The sequence below is a fragment of the Monodelphis domestica genome, chromosome 3, assembly GCF_027887165.1.
Source record: "Monodelphis domestica isolate mMonDom1 chromosome 3, mMonDom1.pri, whole genome shotgun sequence".
In the NCBI taxonomy this organism is placed as follows: Eukaryota; Metazoa; Chordata; class Mammalia; order Didelphimorphia; family Didelphidae; genus Monodelphis; species Monodelphis domestica.
Genome location: NC_077229.1, coordinates 528,354,654 through 528,378,781, shown reverse-complemented (window position 1 = coordinate 528,378,781; position 24,128 = coordinate 528,354,654). Strand labels below are relative to the sequence as shown.

General features: G+C 41.5%; 1 protein-coding gene across 1 annotated transcript in view; it reads right to left on the bottom strand.

Annotated features, from left to right (window-relative positions):
* The window catches only part of ST8SIA4 (ST8 alpha-N-acetyl-neuraminide alpha-2,8-sialyltransferase 4), a 121,807-nt gene that overhangs the window by 45,265 nt on the left and 52,414 nt on the right, over positions 1-24,128 (bottom strand). Inside the window, exon 4 of the mRNA XM_001364535.4 lies at positions 7,384-7,677. Within this exon, the coding sequence (XP_001364572.2) occupies positions 7,384-7,677 (294 nt within the window). The remainder of the gene's footprint in view (positions 1-7,383; positions 7,678-24,128) is intronic.

Genomic DNA, 24,128 nt, shown 5'->3' with positions numbered 1-24,128 from the left:
CCTAAACATCTGTTTTATCATTCGAGTTCTCGACTTCCCAAATCAAAAGGAAATTCGGTCTCTAAAGGGTTGCTGATTCTGTTTCCTTTCGGGTTGCAGAGGTGACCTGAGGGGCTGGAATGTTTATCTAATACTGTTGCTCAAGAGCTCCTATTCTTGCTCTACTTCAATTATCAGTTAGTTGAGTGGAGTGAATTTACTAAAGTGGCAGAAAGATGACGGTTGGTACAAAAGTTCTTCTGAAAATGGAGTTATAGTCTCTGACAAGTACATACAGATTGAGGGGAAAATGAGCTCCAGCTTAAAGAGCCAGCAATCCCCGGCTTGATGGGCGTCCTTTTTGCTTTTGTGGAGTCCCCATGGATTTCCTCTTGAGTCTCTTTAGACTCTTGCTGTGCTCCAAGGATCAAGACCCGTTTAGAGTCCAGAAATGCATTTTTGTCCATGTGTGTTATTTGTCCTCTTAGCTACCAAGTGGATGTACTGTCTGCCACGGGTCCAATCTCCCCAATGATATGGTCTCTGGGCCCACTGCATCCCTCACTCCCTGGCGGCACAAGAAGTCTGCCTTCAACAATATCTGACTGATACAAATATATAAAACGATATGCAATGGCTACAAGCATTTCACTAGTTCAACTAGGTTGTTTTCATCTAATTTACGCCTTTCATTGATGGATGGATCAATTGATTCAGCAAAAACTGCTGGGAATTGCCAACATCTACCTCGTGCCATTACTTGAGTGAGTCTTCATCTCAATAAAATAAGTGTTCTCAGCTAACGTAAATGTCAAGGCTTGCTAGTTCCTTCATTAAGGAGTGAGGTGTAGACGACTCTCTTACCCTGGTGAAACTAAAAGTCTTAACGTGGGAAATCACAACACAGGGTCTGGGTGTGCTTCCATTCTTTTGGTCTATAGGCATGGAAACACTAGCTTGTGCTCCTGAGAGATAATCAGAAGCTGCTGGGAGGTCTCCCCTCTAGCCCAAACTAGAGACAAAGATATGACCAGACACCCTCTTTTAGCATTATTTCAGGTCACCACTTCCTTCTTTTTTAGAGGAATTTCTCTAGTCTTCACCCCTTCTCTCTCCCTCTCTCTCTCTCACAGCATTCCTGCTTTTCCCTATTTGATCCTGGAATATTAGGGGAACTCTTAAATCTTCACCACACCAAATGGGGCGACCCTGAAGCAACTGAACTTTCACATCACCTTTTACAATGCTTGCCAGCTGCAGGATTCGGTGAAGTCAAGAGTTAGGAAGCCACGTGCCTGCTTACCATGTTAGGAACAAGCTCAGTGCACTGTCTTCTGACAGCCTTGACTGGGGGCCATGCTACTCCACACCTGACAAAGACATCAGGCTTGATTTTCACTTTCCCTGATGGACTCTGAACTGAGAATAATTGCTGGGCAGAGACTGGGGGAAGGAAAGCAACGCGGGATGATCAAGGACAATCTGATGAAGGTAATGGCAAAGACCCGAACAAGGATAACAAGGGCAAAAGAACAGAGATCACAATAAAACACTGGGGGACTAGATGATGGTACTGAAGGGCCGGGGATCCATTCTGTCAATATGTGAATGAATCAAACTGAGCAAAACAGGCAGGAAGAGAGGAGCAGTGATGCCAGGACAGCCGAAGAAGGGGCTTTTTCTGTAAAGTAAAAGGGGAAGATCAAAGAAGATCTAGGGTAGAGCATTGTTGTATCGTAGCCATTTGGTAGCTGAAGCCCTTCTGAAAGGAGCTGAGCCCTCAAAACGTTCCACTAACTGGTTAATGACAGAAGAATTTCTGGCTTGCACCCAGCCCCCCATTCATTTAAGCCCTGAAGCGATGGTTACTTCTTGCTCTGCTTGCAAAATTCCAGTTTGAGATATCAGCTAAATCCACTTTTATTTGCCAAAAGGTGGATTGTGTTACCTGATGTGTGGAGATCTTGCCACTCTGCTATGGGCTTTTTGGTTTCTACTTACCTTCCCCTCCTCCCCTCAGATGTCTCTATCCTACCTTGTTCTATCCATGGCTTGAAAATGTCCCACTGGCTTTTGTGTGCCCTGAGACTGTGCTCCACACACAGGAGGAGGCAGTTATTAAATGTCTGTGAGCAGTTACAAGCACTACGGGCAGGATATCAGCAATCCAGGACGTCCCTCAACTTCACGAGGTGGATGAGAAGATGATGGTTGATGGCAATACAGTTGAGCTATTCCCTTGTACGATCCCTTCTGTGTATCCTCAGAGGAGAATGACGTGGGAAGGACAGAGCAAAGACAACAGCAGTGAATAGCACTGCTATTGTTCAGTCCTGTAGGACTCTCTTTCTGACTCCATGGACTCTCCATTGGGTCTTCTTGGCAAGAGTGCTGGAACGCTTTGCCATTTCCTTCTCCAGTGGACGAAGGCAAACAGAGACTCCAAGTCACACAGCTCGTGTCTGAGGTGGGACTTGAATTCAGGTGTTCTTGACTCCAGGCTAGCTCGATCCACTAAGCCACCAAGCTGCTATACCAACTTTGTATAAATAGTAGCTTGGTGCTAGAAAATAGGGAGTAGAAACCCAAAATACAAGAGGAAATTGTAAGATACAATCTAACTATCTGGGCTTTTAAAAAATAAAACAAGGGGCTGCTGGGTGGCTCAGAGGATGGAGAGCCAGGCCTAGAGACAGGTGGTCCTGGGTTCAAATCTGGCCTCAGACACTTCCCAGCTGTGTGACTCTGGGCAAGTCACTTAAGCCCCACTGCTTAGCCCTTATCGCTCTTCTGTCTTGGAACCAATACACAGTACTGACTCCCAGACAGAAGGTAAACGTTTAAAAAATAAAATGAAATAAATTCTACATCCTGCAGAAATGATTAATGAACCTACGGGAAGAAGTGGTGTAAAAGAACAAATGGTTTGTTAATATTTTTAAAATAGAGAATAGGGTGGAATCTGAAAACCAAAGGTCCTTCATCTTTACTTTTAACCAGGGCAAAATTCTAGAATAGCCGTTGTTAAATAGCTGGACTCTCCCCGTTGCAGTCTTGGGCTGAGCTAGGTGATTAGACTCTGGTCAGCTCGAGTTCTTAATGCTTTCTCCAAAATGGCAAAGACCTTTAGCACAGGATTTGTAGAAGTCTTTGCAATTAGGTTTCCTCAGACAGGGTCCTCTGTTAGGCAGGAAATAAGAGAGAGATACCTGAATCCTGGGTTCCCAGCGCGCTTCTCCCAATAAGGGACATCACTTAAATGATGGCAGCCATCCAGCTCAATTTTCCTAAACTAAAGTTGAATCCTGTGCACAATGAGGCAGTACCCCCTAGGTGCAAGATGGTTGGTCCCCTAAAATGAGTCCTGTTCCTTTCAGACCTGAATGGACCTCACCCTGGATTTGCATTTCCTCCACAACTCTCTTTGAAAGCCTACAATTTAGCTCCAATTCAGAATTATTCATGTCTCTGCCTATTTAACTTCATATGGCTGCAAAGATTTCAGTTCCTTAAAAAGTAGCAAGAATTGTGCTGACTTAAGTGACTAATAGTTTTGCCCAGAGAGTTAAGTTTAAAACACACCCAGGAATGGTAGTTTGGAGCTAGAAGACACTTAAGACTGTTTGGAATGGGAGTTGACATCCTAAATACTGATACTCTGGAGGTTTCTGAGACGCTGCCCCAAGCTGAAAAGATGGCAGCGCTGGTGGGTGGTTTTTCCTTTGTGATTACTTTCTACATCACCTGAGCTTTCTATCTAGTCCTGGCGGTGTTTTGTTTTGGCTGCAGTCTGGTGACATGGGCACCATGATAATGGCGGTCCTGGGATCCCCAGACCCTCAGGAAGCGTGGCCAATTGTATTCCTCGGCAGAGGAAATGAGGCTCTTTGGGCCAGGCTATGTGGTTCAACTGTGAAGTGTCAGGCTTGTTGCTAACAAACACAAAGGCTAGGATATAAAAAGACCCAGGCGGGGGGAGCTGGAAGCCTGCCTTAAGGTCAGGCTCATCGCGTGTTCCCTCAGTGATTCATGCTTCCTTGTTTTCTTTCGGGCTCTCTACATGGTTTCCAGGAGCCGGAGCTCATTCTCTGCTGAAACAGTTCTGTGCCGCCTCTCACATCCACAGGGTAACAATGTTCCCTTCTCTCTGCCTGTGCTGTGGGGGGGCCGGGGGCACGTGCCCTGCTTGATTCATTGTATACACGAGATTGCAATGGGGATCAATCATGCTGAAATGTCTTTATGAAAAGACACATATTAACTATATTTGAGTTCTTGGATTCCACATCTAAGAACTTCTGAAGGTTAGAACGCGCTCTATGTTCATAGCATCCTAGATGCAGCCTCTCTGGAGCTGCACCTCACACCTGGCTGCTGTTCTCCATCACTGGCTAACAGAGACTGAGCAGCAGGGAGCTGCTCCTCCCATCCCAACAGCCATAAACCAGAGGAGACCCAAGCTCTGACTCCAGCTCAGCCAATGCAACCCTCTCCCAAATGCCTCGTGTTATTAGGACAATCTTGGCCTCCCCGAGGGAGAACTTTGAAGTGTCCCTCCTTGGAACAAGCCCCTCCGGAGTTCAGGAAGCTGCTTAGGTTCATGTGGGGTTTGGAAGAAAAGCGAACAGAATAAAAATAAATGTCGCGCCATGACGTCCTCATCATTTCCTGACCAGCTTTACCAGCATGTGCAAAATTGGAGAGAAAACCTCTTCTTGAATCCGTTTGGACTAAAGATCAGAGGTGGTTTTGCCTTTGTTCCAGATCCTTATGGGATGTAATCATACACAACTTGCATTGCTTTCCAACTTGCTGAGCTAGCTCGGCCTCCAGGATGCTTTTCTTTTCCTTTTTCAGGGGTGGGAATGTGCTGAGAAACATCAATGCGACTGTAAGGGGCAGTTAGCTCTAAGCCAGATCAGCCTCATCATTCATCATTAGCTCTCTGCACGGCTAGACGATGCACTTTGGTATTTTACAATATTTTCTTTTCTTTTCTTTTTTTAACCCTTACCTTCTGCCTTACAGTCAATACTGCACATTGGTTCCAAGCCAGAAGAGTGGAAAGAGCGAGGCAACGGGGCCAAGTGGCTCTTAAAGTTAACAGAAGTCTATGGTAGGAGCAGCGGTGCAGGAAAAGGAAGACAGGTAGACATGAAGAGAAGACTCAGTATTCCAATATTAGAAGTGGGGGGGGAATCAAGTATTTTCCCAACACAGGGGAGGCACTTATGGGATCAGAAGAACAATTCTGAGCTTTCAGTCTGGTGCTGCCTGGCTTCAGAGTCTGTCTTTTTTAGATCCTAGTTTTGTGACTGGACCATTCATTGAACCTTTTTCCTTCCATTTCCTCAATGAAAAGTGGGGGAAATGCCAGCTCCACCTCCCAGCCAGCCCTGTCGTGGGGCTCAAATAAGGCCATACTTATACAGCACAGAGCTTGGAACATAGTAGGGGCTTAATACAAGCTGGTTTCCTTCCTTCCCATGTCTAAAATGGGATAATCATTTCACCTGCGAGAGTGTCAATTTGGAGGTGAAGCAGGCTAATGCGATCATGCTATGGATGAGAAATCTAAGGCCCCGCTAGGTGAAATGGCTTTGCTGGCCAGCGCTCAAGGCCAGCTCGACTGACTCTGGATAGTGAGCCTTTTCCAAAGCACCGCCCTTCCTTTACGCAGGTCACTGTACCGTGCACTGTTTGGGAAAGAGTCTATGTTCATCTCTTCTTACACTGAAAGTGGAAGATTCCAAAAGGGCTAGGAAGGGGCGGTGTGGTGGGGAGAAACATGTCATTGAGAAAACTTTGCTCATCACAGGATATTATCTTGACGCCAAACTTCCCTAAAACCTGTGCATCGGCTCTGCAAATGTGAACAAATCACATATGCACAGGAATTGGGTAGGTGACCTGCAGCATGAATAATAGTAAGAGACTAGAGACGTTTCATGAGGCTGGAGCAAGAAAAATGGGCAACGGAGTGAGGATCTGAGATCCATGCTCAGACACACTTTTCCATTAATATTTGTTTTCATTTTTGTGGGGTTCTTAAATTGTATTATGCCATGGAACCCTGAGGAAGGCTGGCAAAGCCTATGGACTATTTCTCAGAATGTTTTCAAATGCACAAAATACCCAAGATTACAATGGGGATCAATCGTGCTGAAATGTCTTTATGAAAAGACACATATAATACAGATTTAAATATATTTGAGCTCTTGGATTCCAGATCTAAGAACTTCTGAAGTTTAGAGAAAATACCTGGTGACCAAACTACCACCCAACATGGTACTGATTAAAGAAATGAATCCATGAAAGCATTTACAACCCAAACCATGATGCCTTAGAAAAATCGGCTGTCACTTTCCATGGGACAGTATTATTCTTTTCTATAACGACTGATATTACTTGAGTAATACATGAAGAATACATGGGTCATTATTATCTCTCACTTTTATATTCAAACATTCAGAGAATAAGATTCTGCCAATCAAATTGAGTCCCCCCAACAGTCCCGACACTCCTTCCCCTGGGGAAATGAAAAGGTTTATAACAAGGGCCAGGGAAGATCTCCAAAGGAAAAAGGAATTGGATAACAAACCAACGTGCATCAAATTCTAACGACATTCCATGAGAGTAAAATGGACTTTGTAAGAATTGTTTAAATCATGAAGTTGGACTTATTTAAAAAATACTCGACTTAAGGTTGGAAAACCGCATCAACAGTATGTAGGTTCTGGGTTTACTTGTTAGGCATGTGTTGAAACTACTACTGGAATGCAAGCAAGATTGAATTGGGCCCCCTTTGCCACTTTTTAAAGAGAATGCCTCCTCTTTTTGAGGTTTCCTCTTCTTGGTCTTATGAAAGGAAATGTCCACTTAATTCAGGAGGAGAGCATCTGTGACTTGGGGGGGGGGGGCATTAGGGATTATTAACTCAGCCAGGCTTCTTTCTCAATGGCAGGACTATTTCTACAGATGGGACTTAATTGCTCCTTAAATACGCCTGGCGCTTATGTCTCCACAATATTGCCCACTAGCCATTTGGCACTTCTGCTCACTTTTCCATACTTAAAATTCATCAATTATGCTATAAATGTGTGTTGCCGTTGCTGTTAAGTTATTCTCAGCTGGTCACAGGGAAACAACATGATCCATAGTTTGTTCCTGAGGTAAAGGAAGTCCTAAAATTTAAAAACGTGCTTTCTTTGAAAAAGAGTAAATAAGGGAATATATTTATAATCAACCCGAGCCTTAGTTCACGGAAAGTACAATCTTATTCTAAAAACACTAGCAATAAAGAATCGATATGAAAGTTGACTGAGGCTGTTTCCCATCGAGGACATTTTTTAAGTTATGAGTTCCATTGTGTCAAGGACAGACCAGTCTTTTCCAGACACTTACCCTCTGACAGCATGAATAAGTCTCAGTGATGGATAGGCAGTTCGCACTTTCAATTTATTCTTAAGGATTAATGCATTAACCCACTCCACATGCTTCTCTCCGCCTTTGACCATGAAAGCAGGGATCCAAAGGACACTGTCATTCAGCATAGATAGTCTATGCACAAATTTTTCTCTGTCACTCTCATTCCGAAAGCCTCCAAATGCTCTTTGTACAACTGATGGATTCATGGTAATAAAATCAGATTTAGTCCCCACATCTGCAGCAAACTCCACCACAGGAGCTAGATTGCACCTGAAGAGGAAGAAATGAATGGACAAATGAAAAATAAATATGAAACATTCACTCATATAAGGGTGTGCATGAAAAGAAGAGCTGGAAATGAACATACCAAGTTGTTTCAAATCAGGTGAAGAAAAAAGTATCAATGGTACCCGTAGGGTATTGCATGGTGCTTTAATAAACTATGGCACACCATTGACTTTCTTAAAGGTCCCGAAGATGATTTGCTAACTAATATTTTAGAAATTAGCTTCTTAAATGAGAATCTGTATCCAAAAAATAAATACTAAGCATGTCACTCATTGCTTTCATTGAATTGACTATCCCATGATATTTTCCCTCTTTCATGAACAGAACCTCAATGACTATCATCAGTTGAGTTGCCAAGTCTTGAACCAACATAGATTCTGGTCATTTTGGGAAAATAGGCGATCTGAATTACGTGCTACACTATATGAAATAAACAACAGCATTTGTGCTTTCCAAATCTGCCAGTTGTGTATAATTTACATAAAAACATTTTATGAAAACTTTTTTAAACTAAAGTTTAAGAGGAAAGAATAGTTTCAGGCAACATTGTTCTCTATTATCCACAAAGGTCTTCTGTAAATCTGCTGCGGCAGATTTAGAAAAGGTGATCAAAATAAGATAAACTTCAGATCTCAAAGTAATACGTATTGCTTTGCAAGTTTATGGAACAGAGGACTTAACTACATATACCTCAGGGCATCTTATTTATCAAAGCCCCAAGTTGGGAACTTGCTTTTTGGTTGATAACAGTTCCAAGAAAAGAAACATCAAGACATATCTTGAAAGTGTTATTTCAAACAGGGAACTGGAATAACTCTGACCTTGGAACAGAAACTCTTCATGGATAAGATTTAAATCAGAAGCAGTTCATTATGAAATCTGAAATATTTTTAAGAAACTTTTCTTTTAGAAAAAATGTTTAAATGCAATTCACCTTAAACTCTAAAGTGTGCATATATATACATTGTCAATAGGTTTTATAACAATGAAGGAAAGGATAACATAATTGTCTTGTCCAATTTTTGAGCTATTTCTGCATCTTAACATCTCCAGCTCACTTTTTATTATGAATTTCAATGCATTCATTACACTTTCAAAACACCCAGAATTCAATTTAAAGGTGAGATATACATTGGACTGGTAAAGTATCTAGATATAATGTGTCTTTTTTCAAGTTAATTAAAGCTCTTCTTCATAGCTTTTTTTCAGATCTATCTATCTATATATATATATTAAATGCAACATTAATTTCCCAACTTTCCTTTCACACCTAAATAAGCAAGGGAAGGCTATGAGATCCAGTCATAGACACTGAGGAAAATATGCACAAATTATTACTTAAAATTATTCATTTTCTCCATATTCTTTAAAAGTACGACTTCTTGCTTCCATCAAGTTTCTATTTTCTTTTCTCCAAGCCCCAATCTACAGCAACTATGTTCTTCCTATAGCTTCAGCCCAGCAAATAGAAAGCTACTGGTAAAGAACAGTTTGGCCAACAGAGACTGGATATCAAATCACTTCATTTCTTGGAATAATGAGGGCGTTAAAAAGAGAATCTTTCAATTATCCAATAAAACGCCAAAGTTTGATACAACTTGATTATATCAGACACTTAGCATGTCCATGTCATTAAAAATACATCTTCTTCCATTGGGAAAAAATTAGAAAATTTTCTAACATTTCAGTTAATGTGCATGTGACAGGAAAGCACCCCTTCAATAATTCTTTCTGTTTCAATAGAATCTCAGTAATTCCATTTCACAATATTTCCATTTTGGAAAAAAAGTATTTGTACTTCACTTCCTCCATAACAAATGAAAAGTCAACAAAACCGAAGCTCCCATGTTTTAGCATTCATTTAACCAGTAACCACCCACTTCCTTTCTGTCCTTCGGCATTAGTTCACTCTTATTTAAAGGTTCCTTGGATAGTTTTTTCTCCTTTTGTCTCATACAATTCAGTGATACAACTTATTCAAAATGAAACTGTCTCTTAACAGTGGCAAAGAATGCAACTCTGTAAGATGGAGGCCTTAAAGCAATAGGGTCTATACTCAAAACCATTATATAAACCCATGTTTCCTTGAAAGTAGAGAGGGAAAAGAAGTCAGTCTGCCACAGACTGGCTGTATGACCTTAGGCAAGTCATCTTCTCACTTAGCTTTACTTTTTTCATCTTTCAAAGGCTCCCCTATGGTTCCATGTTTGAAAACAAATATGGCTGAGATACTTCACAGTACTGCAGTGATGTCAGACAACATATAGCATCGGGCTTCTCCAGCCTCCACCTCCCCAAAAGACCATCTTAAGGTACATGATTTAAGTTCCTGCTTTGTGCAGAACAAGGAACAAGGCATCGTGAGGGACAGGTCATAGACTAAGATGTTCTCCTGACTTCTCCTGATTGTTAAATCATTGCCATGCTGAAAAGACACAGCTAGATCGCAGAAGCAATGAATATTTAGGTGCTAATGATGTGTGGATCTACCTATATGTACTTCATGGAAAAACTGAAAATTTGATAAAGGAAGGAGATTCTAGGTGAAGACAATGGGGTGCCCAGGCTTATTACATATGCTAATATCTAGAGAAATTTATTCTTCTCATGAGTGTTTATTATTGTTTTAGTACCAAAAACCTGAAAGATTTTGAGTATTTTCTTTGAAGTTAAAGTTTAAGGTCACATTACACTTCAACAGAGCCCCCCCCCCCCCCCCCCCCCCACCGAATAACTGATCCTGTGGTTGAGTCAAGTTTTTCAGTCATCTTAATAGCTGGTTGACTGCCACACAATTAATCACAGCAGTCATTAAGGCAGCAAAAATACCCAGACCAGCTGCGCTACACTCCAGTGGTCTTTGTCAAGTGTGTAGCAGCGACATGGAATCCAACACAACGAGCAAGCAAACGCGCTCATATGGAAGACTGTGAGTGGACTTATGACCCTGGACTTCTTTTTCCTTAGGAGGCACAACGTTCAGAGGCCAGCAGGAGCCAGCCTGTGCCTCAGACGCTTAAACAGAAGAGCTCAGGTGGCCTCCATCCCATAAAATAAGGGAAGCCGTTTTAAAGATGTTTTAATGGGGAAGAATGTTAAGCTTGGAGCACTCTTAGGGAGGTTTTCTGCCAAAATCTACGGAGTCCAACTATTATTGTCCTACTCTCCAGACACCCTCGCTCTGTTTCTGTCCCTGGCCATGCCGATTCAGGGCTACACACATCACGAGAAGTCAGTATTTCTATCTTCTGCACAGGGATTGGACATTCCGACTCGTGACCGAGTTCTTTCTCGTAAATGTTTCACAAACATTTATTACTCTTTAAATACAAGCAATAAATAAGAACATGTATGTAATGCTCAGATGTCTGTGAGAGGTTCTTGATGGGGAAGCTTCTGAAGAACACGTTAGTCACAATTTGCACACTCACACACACACACACAGATACAAACACACTCACACAACTTTATTGTTTGGGGGTTTGTGGTTAACTTCGTTTCCGTTGCATCTGACTCTGAGTGACTGACCCTGTTTGGTGTTTTCTTGGCAAAGATACTGGGGTGGTTTGCTATTTCCTTCTCCAGCTCATGTTAAGGATGAGGGAGCTGAAGCAAACAGAGTGAAGGGACTTGCCCAGAGTACTAACAAGGGTTTCAGACAGGATTTGAACTCAGGAAGATGGCTCCAATGTACTGGCTCCAAATCTTTGACAGATGCTGGCTGTGTGCCCTTGTGCAAGTTCAGAGAGGAGGTCACATTTTCTTAAGGTATCCCAATAAGAAAGATGGAAGAGAAAGTGCTCCTTTTACCTCTTAACTAAATGAATGAAAGAAGAATGGATGGGCTCCATGAAAAATCCAATAGTAACGATTTTAAGTTTAAAAAGAGATCCAAATTATACAGGATTACAACACTATAAAAAGAATAAATTCACGAATGTTACAGATTGATATCAAGTTTGTTTTCAAATTCTCCCATAGACAGAACTTGTTTTAGTAGCTTCGTATCCCTGACACAAAAGAATCATCTGATCAGTTCTTTTTCTCATAGAGCAATTCTGGATTTGTCCTTTTTCTAAACAATGTTTTCTCATAATATAGTTTTTCCACAAGTGACATGTTCTTTCTTATGACATTTTTAATGTAAACCACCAGTTAAACAACTTTTAAAACATTGCTATTCTGTATTGTTCACATTCATCTGGTTTTAACAAAGGGGCTAAAGTAGTCGAAAGAATCATAATTATTCCTGAGGATAAAAATCTCCGAGTGATAGTACAAGTACAGCATGACGTCATACTTCTCACCAAATAATGGCAACTATCCAGATTCTTAAACTTCTCCCCTAAAAATAACAATAAAAGGATGACTTGGAAAAAACAAGAAACAGGAGAGGAAGTGAAGAATGATGGGAAGACCTCTGGCCTCCGGATGAGATCTGGATCCGAATCCTGCCTCTGCCACACATCACTTAGCTTCTACAAAATGGGATAACAAGCTTTCTTCTCCTCTAAACAAGGAGAAGAAAGCACTTTGTAAGCCTTGAAGTGACAAATGTGAGTGATGATTCGTGCCAAATGGCTGGCAAGGTCCACTCAACACTCAGATTCTAGGACTCTAGAAAAGGAAGATGGGGATGCCCAACACTCCATCCACTCTATAACATTCCCTCTTTGGGGATCCCAGATCAGAAGGTCAGAAATTAAGGACAAGAAGGAAACTGCAAGATCACATGATCAAATGCTGAGCTCCTGAGAAGTCAACTGAGTCCCCTCATGTCATGCATGTTGTGTGAAATGATGCATTCCCAATGCAGGGTCTTACACATGATCTGTGTAATTGAGAACAGCAGTACAAACACTGTATCAAAGAGGAGGACTTGTTCTCCAATGGGAGGTGCATGTGTGTGTGTGTATGTGTGTGTGTGCGTGTGCCCAAGGCACCTGAGAAAAGACGACAGGAGGGCAGGGAAGTGGTCCAGAAGAAGCTCTCCTGGAGCAGCATTGTTGGCTTCAATCTGAGGTGGAAAAGGATTACAGCGCTGCTCCAAGATTACTGAATGGCTCGTGTAGTTCTGCAACGATGTTCTCTTTAAGGAGTTCAACAGAGAATTTACATGCCTTAAAATTAGGCTGTGTACTAAGAGGAAAGCAGCAGCACTCATGAAATATTAGGGCTGATGCTTTAATCAGAGAAGTTGGAAAATGATCGCAGAACAGCAATAACTCTGTCCCTTTGCATGAATGACGCTACACGGTGTTAACTCTACTGCATTAATAAGTGCCTGTGCACTGCGGTCATTGCAGTGCTTGGAGGAAGCCTATCCTTCAGGCTCCTGACTTTCAATGATTACACGAGCAATCTAAAGAGTAGAGCAGCTTTTGCTTGACATTTCATGTCCTTATTTACAGACATCGAGAAAAACAAAACCAAAGAAATGCTCTAGTTCTAATTAGATGATTTTCTTCAAAAGGGTCATCCAAGGTCCCAAGAAACTTGCTGACTTAAGTTTATGTAATTTGTCACTCATGCAAATGTGTGGAGAGATGTCATTTTCAGGTGGTGGTGGTGGGTAAATAGGTATAGATTGGCAGTAATCACATATTCAAAAAAATAAAGAAGAAATCCCTTTGGGAGAATGAACTGAGAGTAGAGGATTCTAAGCCTCCTGGATGTAGAAAAGAACAAGATGACTAATAATGCTATGAGAAAGAAAGCACTCTACAAGCTTCCCTTACAAGTCAAATGTGTTCCCAATTTTTTTTAAATGGAGAAACAAGTTGACCAAGATCACTAATGAATCCACCAAATTTGAAACAAAATCGATCAGACTACGATAACCTAAAGAAAAAAAAATCAGTAAGCCTGATTGGAATTCATACTAGTAATATAAAAATGGCTCAACATTTAAAAAAGTATAATAACCCATCACATTAAAATATTTATATTAGGAGGCAGCTAGGTGGCTCAGCTATTAGAAAGCCAGGTCGGGGGACAGGAGATCCTGGATTCAAACTCAATACTTCCTCGCAGTGTGACCCTGGAGAACTCACTTAACACTTCCTGCCTAACCTTTACCATTTTTCTGCCTTGAAACCAATACATTGTATTGATTCTAAGATGGAAAGTATTACATCAATAGATGGAGAAAGGGTCGTTTACAAACACAAAAATCACTCATTTCTGAAAAAAAAAAAGACCACAAGTCTAAAATCTTGGAAATGTCCTTTATTAATATTGTAAAAATATATGTATAAAATATAAAGTTATTTGATTAAACATGGGTAGAAACTATCCTTGAAAATAATGTGACAATGCAAGGATCCCCCTCTTCCCATCATTATTTCTCATTATTCTAGACAAGCTAGCAATAAAAAATGAAAAAAGAAAGTAAATGTATAAACATCAACAAAGGAGGCAAAATTATTCCCCCTTAGAGACATGATGATTCATTAGGAAATCACCAAAGAAATAGCGATTCTATATACTAGGAACAAAACAAGGAGGAATTAATAGAAAGAGGTATAAAGTTCACAAAGTACATTCAAAACCTGGGATTAAATCTATAAATATACACTCAAGTCAAAACTTTTTAAAATGGAACACACATAATATGACACATATCCATTGCTCATTACTGTCAAGTCAGTAAGATAAAATTGATGAAACTATCTATACAGATTGACAAATTAATTGTCATATCAATCAATTTATGAAGGGCACATTTTATAGGACTGGACCAAGAAAATGAAAAAAAAAGCTGATAATCTTCAGGAAAATAATGACAACCCAAAGAAGAATGAAGAGGGAATATACTAGCACTTCCAGATTTCATATATTATAACAGAGCACCAGTCATCATGACTATTTGACACCGTTTTAAAAGAACAGACAAGTAAATTATCTGAAACAGATTGGATAAGAATCTGTATCAAACTGAATAACAGTATAGTCCAAAACGCAATAACATAAAAACCATGGGGAAGTGTTTGCTTTCAACCTTCCTCTTTTCAATAAAAAAAGCCCTTTGGGAGAGAGGAAGAGGAGAGAGAGAGAGAACAACAGAAAGGGAGAGGGGGAGAGAGAGCAGTATTTTGCATTATACCACCACCACATACCACAATAAATTTCAAATGGTTGTTACCAAAATAAAAAGATCACATTATTTTTCTTTAAAATGAGAGGCAATTGGGGACACCTGGGTGGAATGAGAGCCAGGCCTAGAGACAGGAGGTCCTAGGTTGAAATCTGACCTCAAAAACTTCCTGGCTGTGTGACCCTGGGCAAGTCACTTCACCCCCATTGCCTAGCCCTTACCATTCTTCTGCCTTGGAATCAATACACAATATTGATTCTAAGATGAAAGGGTAAGGATTTTTTTAAAAAAAAAGAGACAGAAACTTTCACAACTATGGCTACAGGTAGGATCCTTAACTAAATAAAAGATAGGAGTGATCATAAAAGATAAAACTGTTAATTCTATGTAAATGAAATTGAAAAGATTTTGAACTAATAAAATCAATGCAGTTATAACAAGTGAAATTGTCAACTGGGTCCCCCCAAAAAAACTTTTTTAGCTAATATTTCTTAAAAGGTATGATATCTAAGATATAGAGATATCTAAATATGGACGTACATACATACATATGGAATAAATCAAACATTTTAAACTAAAACCTTCCCCCAATATGCAAATGGTCAGTGAATATGAAAAATAACAGCTAACAACAAAAAAAGGAATTGAAGACTATTGACCACTATAGGAAAGGTTCCTCCAAATAATTAAAAGAACTGCAAAATTTTAGTCCAAACCTGATAAATTGGCAAAGGGGGTGAGCTATGAACCAAGGGTTGGACAACACGACGACAGACATTCTAACACATGGATCGAGAAGCTATCAATATTTCCATCTATTCTAGGAAACAAATTTGAATTCTGTGCCCCCCAAATAGCTAACCTGGGCTTACTCTTCGAAACAGAGACCCCCAAAGAAGTCAAAGGCACAAAACGTAGTCTATGGACCAAAGTATCCAAGGAAAACGTTTTTGTGAAAACAGCAAACTGAACACAAAGCAGGTGTCCCCGATGTGGGGAAAGCTAAATGGCCATGTGGACATGTATTCAGCATTGTGAAATTGCCAGCAAGGTTTGCCCCTCTTTCATTTCTAAAAGGAAAGTTTCAAGATCCCGAGCCATCTCGGTCCCATTCTTTGCCTGGGTGTGCACACCTCCGATGGCAGAACACCAGGAATCTCGTGGTTCCTTGGCTTCCAGAAGAGCAGCCTTCAGCTCTGTCCAGCCAGGGAGACCCGGTGAACTCAGATTGAAAGATAAAGAGGGGCGTGGAAGCGTCCACAGGGATCTGGTCTCTTTCAGGAAGGTCTCTGAACTAACTGGCTAATGAGCCAACCCTAAGCAAGCTACCAGAGCTTTCAGTGCCCAGGCAAGTGTCGAAGGCAATATACGGCCAATAAGTCTAAATTGGTGAAAGGAGTCTTTCCTTCGGGAGTTCCCTGTGAAATCACAAGTTCCGCCACCATTTCCATATTTCTGATGGCTGAGACACAAATCATTCATGGTACTATTAACAATATGAGAAATAAGCCAGGTGGTGGGTCTGCCCTCAGCCTGGTAGGAGGGATTCCTGCTAAGGAAAATCCCTGTGCTGGGGCACATCAGTCCTTTCTCTCTCACTCAGAGTTTTAGAGGACTGCCTACGGCACTGCGCAGGTGAGTGACATACGTATCCAGGATCCTACTTCCAGTATCTAGCAGAAGCAAGACTTGAACTCAGGTCTTCTGACTCAGAGATAGATTCTGAGGCCATACTATACTACCTCTGATGGGAAACGATGCAAAAGGAGTTCAGAATGAGAATGCTACGAAAAGGGATCTTAACTAGGAGAAGTATAATTCGAGAAGAAAGCAAGTATATGTTCTGTTTTGCTAGTTGTGTTTTTTATTTTTAATGAAAACTCAGATTAAAAATGAAGAGTTCTCTGTGGAGATCCCCATACCTGGGCGACTTGTTCATTAACGAGAGTGAAGCTAACTGTTGAGAGGGAGACAGGAGCCGTGACGGGCTTCTGGGTCTTTGCTGAGTCCGAAGAGGGTCTTCATCGTGTCTTCAGTGCCTTGCAAAGCACCTGTTGGGGCATGGCTGGATGTATGGTTTGGGGACGTCTTTCTGTCCTTCTAACTTGGCACAAAGCTGGATGCTTATTAAGAGCTCCACAAAGACTTTCAGACTCGTTTATAAAACATCTGTGTTCCACCCAGAACTCTATGTAGCCCGTCATCGCTCCTCCTGCTTCATCTTCACTAAGTGCACCATCTCCAGCTTGTTCAAAGGATCCCCGTATGGAGAGGAAATGGAAGCCGTGCACGTGCTGCTGTCCTCCTCAGGACAACCCCACACTGGCCAAAGCCTCTCCTAGAAGCGCAATGATGCTCCAGACTGACCGAACACCACCAAGGGGGCCGACAGACGCCAGAGGGACGTCAGTGCTCAGTTCCTGAAGGGACACCTCTCCGTGCAGCCACTCATCGTGTTAGCTCTTTGAGGGGTGCATCCTAGTGCTGAATTGAAGCTCCCAGATCTCTGACAGACTAAAGGATGGCAGAACTACAGGATCTCTGAGGCAGAAGGGAGGGAGCTTGGAAGCCTTTTCACCCCAAGCACCTTCACCTACATAGATCTCCTCTTCCTACTCCCTGATCAGTGTCTGCTGTCCAATCCAGGGGAGCCCCGTCAGGAAGCAGCCTTCGGAGTTTCATGCCTCTCCCTTTAGGTGTTCTCTACTGCAGACCTGCTCAGACCTACGTCTTTCCTCTGGAGCTACATCAGACCATCGACTTTGTCCCACATGACAGCCTTTCCATCCTCTAGAACATCCTGGCCACCCTGCTCTTCTCTCCAATAAAGCCAGCAGGAATCCTCCTGTCCAGCCTCCAACAACACAGCTCTGAATCTTCTCGCTACCTCCTACAAGCTCATGAGCCTGCCGCGGTCCCTATAAATGTTGTCTCGAGAATGGTCCGATCCACGTGCTCATGGTCCAACCTGTACAATAACATCATCGTTGGGTTCGTTCTGTTCACTATGCTTAGCCCAAGATGTGACTATCAAAGGCAGGAGGCAAAGAAAACACCAAGAGGGGGCAAGACCACAAGTGACACAGATTAAGGGAAGAGAATGAGCGCTGCAGGGGAAACTGCTATCATCTCGCTCTGTTTGCGATGATCAAACAGGTAGGAAACAGGAAGCACCTGCAGTGCGGCCTCTAGGTCACAGCTATCTGGTCCAACCGGAACCGACCCTGTTCTGTTTCCATTCCTATTGAGTAATGGGTCACTACTACTGCTTTCCAAGGTCATCTCTAACTGGCCAGTGCTACTAGCTTCCTCTGGAGCCTCGACCTCTCTAGACCTTCTCCATCATTTGACACTGTTGACTACCTCCTGCTTCTCGAAGCTCTCCCCTCCCTCAATTTCTGGGCTCTTGTGCTCCTTCTGCCCCCCAAACTTGAGAAGCCTGGGCAAGAGACTGGGAGAACCCCAGAAGCTGAGGGTGTGCTGTTCCTAGGACACAGCTGAAGAGCGCAGGAGACTCACACCCTCACCCTCATATAGAATTAGCTCCAGATTCATTCAGCACCCATTTATTCAAAGTTGGCCCTTGTGTGTCTGAATGAACAGTATGTTGGAAGAGAGCCCATCTATCATGGTCCTTCCCACTGAAGGTGGATGGCCAAGTCCCATTCCTGCCCCTGTATCACAGCCCAAGGTGTCCTCTGCTCCTGCTCACTAGCCTTAGGTGAGACTTGGAAGATTTGGGAGATGAATACGTGGGTCCTCTTCATCCAGGCTACATCATGAACATGAAGAATGTTAGACAGATATGCAAGGTCTTGATGGAGCCAGTCCTGTTGGCTTAGACAAGGGACAACCTCAGTTCTTTTCCTGCCATTTTCTGAGCAGCCAGTAGGAAGGGTTAAATCCTAGGAGTCTGCAGAAGTCCATCCTTAACTAACTCTATTTGTGTGTGTGTGTGTGTGTGTGAGAGAGAGAGAAAGAGAGAGAGAGAGAGAGAGAGAGAGAGAGAGAGAGAGAGAGAGAGAGAGAGAGAGACAGAGAGAGAGAGAGAGAGAGAGACAGAGAGAGACAGAGAGAACGAGAGAGAGAGAGAGAACAAGAGAGAGACAGAGACAGAGAGAGATAGAGACAGAGACAGAGAGAGAATCCAGAGTATTAGAAGCCCAAGGGTCGGGAAGGAAGGAAGTGGGGAAGAGTGTTGGAAGCTGGAATCTTCCCAGCACTATCTTTCTACCATTACTTGAAGCCCAGTGGTCCCATCTAAGCCTGTGGTATGAGTTTGGTTGCCTCTGAAATGAAGCCATATCTGGACAAAATCCTGCCTGCCTTAGACCAGTTCTAGTTCTGCTGACTGCTCCTTCTTAGGACCCTTTTATATTTACTTCCTCCTTCTTGTCTCCATGGACAGATGTCATTCAAAGTTCTCACCCTTGCCCCTCGCCTTTCCCCTCCACCCACTTCTGTGTCTTTTAGCTCCCTGAGGCTTCTGTTATCACCTCTACACACATAGTACCTACCTCTATTTGCAGCCTCAAAAAGAGTTCCTTGAGCTTCGGACCTCCTTTCCAAGGGCCTGAGGACTATTTCTACGTGACGATGACCCCGACACCTAGCATGTAGCTCAACTAAAAGAGAACGCTTTAACTCCTCCACAAGACACAGTCTCTCCACTTCCGGAATTTGCTTTGCTTTCTTTTCAACTTTAATCTGACCGAGTTCCTTTGTGCTCCTCCATGTTCTATTTACAAATGTTAAATCATGGGTCGCTCTCAGACTGCTGAGAGGATCCATCACACACAGAGGGACGCGATCACTGCACCGTCATGTTTCCTTTAATGCTTGGCCAGCCACATCTTTCACCCTAGTAACATTCTATCATGCTACACTTATGTGAATGACTTTCCCATCCTTCCTGCAAAGTACACTGCAGAGAAGGGACCAAACTGTCTTCCACGTTTACATCCCCAGCTAGCATCACCTAGTAGGAGCTTGCTTACTAAACACTAAACTGCATTTCACTTCACCAGTGCTAGAATTTGTTAATGTGATTGAACCAAATTCATCATTATTACACTTGCAAGCAAACTACTCTATAGGGAAGAGAAAGGAAGAAGTCTGCTCATAGGCATAACTGCAATATATACTCTAGCAGAAGAGGGATGTGGCAAGAAGTTGGACATCATGAACTCTAAAAAAGATGGGGAAAGGGGCAGCTGGATAGCTCTGTGGATGGAGAGGCAGGCCTGGATAAGGAGGTTCTGGGTTCAAATCTGACCTCAGACACTTCCCAGCTGGGTGACCCTGGGCAAGTCACTTGACCCCCATTGCCTAGCCCTGACTGCTCTTCTGCCTTGGAGCCAATACACAGTATTGACTCCAAGATGGAAGGTGAGGGTTTTAAAAAAAAAAAAGATGGGGAAAGAATAGGACACACACACAAAGCTCTATGAAGCAACAATGTAGAAGTTTTAAGGGGGGGGGGTCCTACCTTTGTTGGGAAATTAGTAGTAATGCTTTTGGAATTCTGAGGAAACTGGCATAATACAAATATCGGATGATATTATGTTCTTGGAAATCCTCAAGGGATTAAATGAAAAGTTAGAAATGATGTTGACAAAAATACTTAGAAGCACATTTAAAATGATATTTTAAAACACTATCAGATAATTCTTCCCTTTAATATATATATAATGTATCTAATATGTATAGCAAATGTGTCACAGTAGCTTTTAACAAATAGGCAAAGAAAAATGAAATAAAGCATAAAATGGAATATGATTTACGAATGAATTGACCATGGCATTCACTCTAAACTGTTGATTTATACCTCACTTGTGCTTTTTCTCTTTATACTCCTCCCACCTTCTTCCATTCCTGGGAAACAGGCTCCTACTGGAAGGTACTATATCCCTGATTTTCTTCAGTACATCAGATGGGTGTTTAGTCTTGTTCCCAGGACACTTGAGCCAAAAGACTGGACGCACTTCTTACTCCTCATTGCCATTTCCTCTGACCACTGTCCATTTAGTGCCCTCCCCTCCTTAAAGCTTCCTCCTTTGAAATAGGTCGCCTTATCCAGATCTTGGTTGTTTTCTAGAGAAGACTCTATAGCCATCTTCTTCCTCTTGGAGCCCAGTTCTCAACCTGTTTTCCTCTTTACCCTAATCCTGCCCTTACACTGCTTCAAGGTCACTACACATTTATCTCAAATAGGCTTTCAATAATGCATGCCCATTCATTCATTTTTTCTTTCCTGATATTTTATTATTCTGTTCCCCACATCGACTGCTCCAAGCCTCATCTCCTCAGGACATATATTCAACTTTTATTCTCCCACCTCTAAGCACAGCATCTCACATCAGAGAGGAGATGCAGGGAATCATCTTCAGCTCCCTCTTCTCCTTAGTTCTACACTTCAAGTCACCTGAACACCAATTACAATTCAATTTCCTCTGTTCCTGTATCAGAGGAAAAGGTGGCCCTTCATCATCTGAATCTCAGTCCTTCTATTGGGGACGTTGTTCCATCCCTTCTCTTCTCCTAGAGAAGCTTGCCCCAGCGGCCACAACCTTTCATAATTTTTCAAATTCTTCCCAGGCTCCAATTTTTCCCTACTTACAAATATTCCCAATTCATAACAACACTTTTTAAAATGAAAGCTTTACTGAATGCTGGCATCCTCTTAGACCATCACCTGATGTTTCATCCCTCTTTTAGAGTTCAGTTCCTACAATACTGTCTCTATACTTTCTCACTTTTCAGTCACTCCTCAACTCCTTGCAATCTGGCTTCTGACTTTAAACACTGAGCTGAAGCTGCTTTTTCCAAAGCCTCTTTTCAGTCTTCACTCTTCTTTATTTCTTCATTGCATCAGGCACCGTTGACCACTTCCTCTTGGATATTCTCTCCATTTTTTTCTGGTTTCATTTTTTTTAAGCAATACCTCTTGAACCTGACTAGAGCTCCTCTGTTTCCTTTGTTGACTCACTATTTATGTCCCACCTCTTAAGCAAAAATATAGCACAGTGTTTTTACCTGGCACTTTCTGGTCTCCCTCTAGAAGTTTTACAGTTGTAATGAGAAAAAGACAATTTGCTCCTTATTTCTTTGTTTCCCAATAAGCCAAACTAACATCTCTTTTCAGATGACATTTAGATCTATATTGCTAGTCATCATCTCTTGAACTCCTTTCTAGGGTTGCCATTGTGCAATAGGCATCTCAAACTCAATACATTCAAAACAGAACTCATTTTCTTCCTCCTACACACTCACCATTCTTCCCAGCTTCCCTATTTCCATTGTAATCACCATTAGGTCATCCAGATCTGCAACCGTAAGAGTACTCCTTCAATCATCCCTTTATTGTACCCTTTATATCCAATTAATTGCCAAGTCTTTTGCTTCTATGTTCACAAAATCCCTCATATCCATTCCTTTCTATTTCCACATGAGCCCTCTAGCCTGGATCCTGGTCTGAAGTATCAACCTTGTATTTGGTTTCTCGGTCCCTGATTTTCTCTCTTCTCTCAAATCCAAACTCCACATAGCTAATATTCAAGCACAGACAAGACCATATTCTCTCCCGTGTTCAAACTCCTCATTTTTTTCCAATTTGGCTCCAGCCTGCCTTTGAACATAGATTTCATATTACCTTCCTTCACATGCTCTTCTTTCCTCACTAAACCACCCTATTTATTGTTCCCTGAATATTGCATGGCATCTCTTGTGTCTCTGCATTTGTACAATCTGTCTCCTGTTTTTAGAAAACGATCCCTCTTCACCTCCAGCTCTGAGAATCCTTTGCTTACTTCAAGTCTCAATTCCGGCGCCACCTTCTCCGCAAAGCCTTCACCCGCTTCTAGGGACACAATATCGAGAATAATTTGGTCGTTTCCTATTTGGGTACATGTTTTTCTCACAGTGGAAAATTAGCTCTTTGATGGTTGATGGCAGAGACTCCTTTATTTTTGTCTTTCTATCCACAGAGCCTAGCAAAGGTCATAGCACATAGTATATAATTTAAAAATACTTGTTAAATGAATAATCACAACAGCCTTTATTCACTTAGTTTTTCCTATGTAGAAAGTTTTGCCAAAATTTTTTTGGTAATTATGGATCTCATATAGAAGTCTCTGCAGTACTCTGGGCATGATACACCCAAAAGATTCTCTGTAGGGATTTAAAATGCATTAAGAATCACAGTAGTAGGTTAACAATCAGCATTCTGGAAAAAAGAGTCCATATGTCACACCTGTGAATTTAAATTTTCTAATAAACACTTTTCATCACTTTCCAAGAGTCTAGAAAATCAACAAAGCAATAAATCAAGCCTTGATTTCTAGCAACTGCTGAAAATTTAACAATCAGATGCCAACTTCTGACACTGTGCCCGATATTCTCATTGATAATAACAAGCACTACTACTGTTGAGCATAAATGTCCTTAAGAAATATTAATAATTTTTATTTTATTATATTATATGTAATATATAATATTATAATACTTTAGTATTAAATTTTTTGCCTATATTTCAAGGAATCTTCTCTGATTTTGATTTGAATAGAAGACAGCTTGTGGAGAATACAGCAGCTTCGCTGAATTAAATGCCTTTTATAGTTGAGCATATAATAGCATCTTGTATTCTCTACATTTTCAATCAATTATTTGGATGTAAAAACATAATCTGATATATAATATTAACTTGAAAGGCTGTAAATCTTCATATTTTGTAATGCATGCTTCCATGAATATATACAACACTCCCATAGTTACACATATACAATAAATACATGTAGATACATATGTGCATATACATATATAAGAGAAAGTAGACCTATGGATTTTGGCTAGTTATGGTGATCTTCTTCCTCTTTCCATTTTTTTTGCTGTGAGAAAGAATGGCCCTCTGGAAAGGGGAAAAGCTAAGATCTAGTAGAAAATCTAGCAATGCAAAATATATATATATACTTGTGTGTACCCCAATGGTTAAAAAAGAAGGTACGAGACTTAATGGTTGCTTATTTCAAATCCTTCTTTGAGATATGGTGAGAATCAACCACTCAACATGCTAAAAATTGTGCCCACCAGAAAGTTCATCTGATGCACATCATGTGGTCTAACCCTGGGCTCTCGAAAGGGACTCCTGTGAAGAATAAGCACTGCCAGGTTTTACCATGCTGGAAAGGTTTCCAGCATTATCCTATCAATAAATGATCTGTTTCCTAAGGACCACACTAACAGGATGGAGAAATGCATTGCCAGCAGTCTGGTCTCTGGGTGGTGATTTTAGGGAGCTGTAAAAAACATAAACAATTCCCGAGTCTTCTGCAGCCCTCCT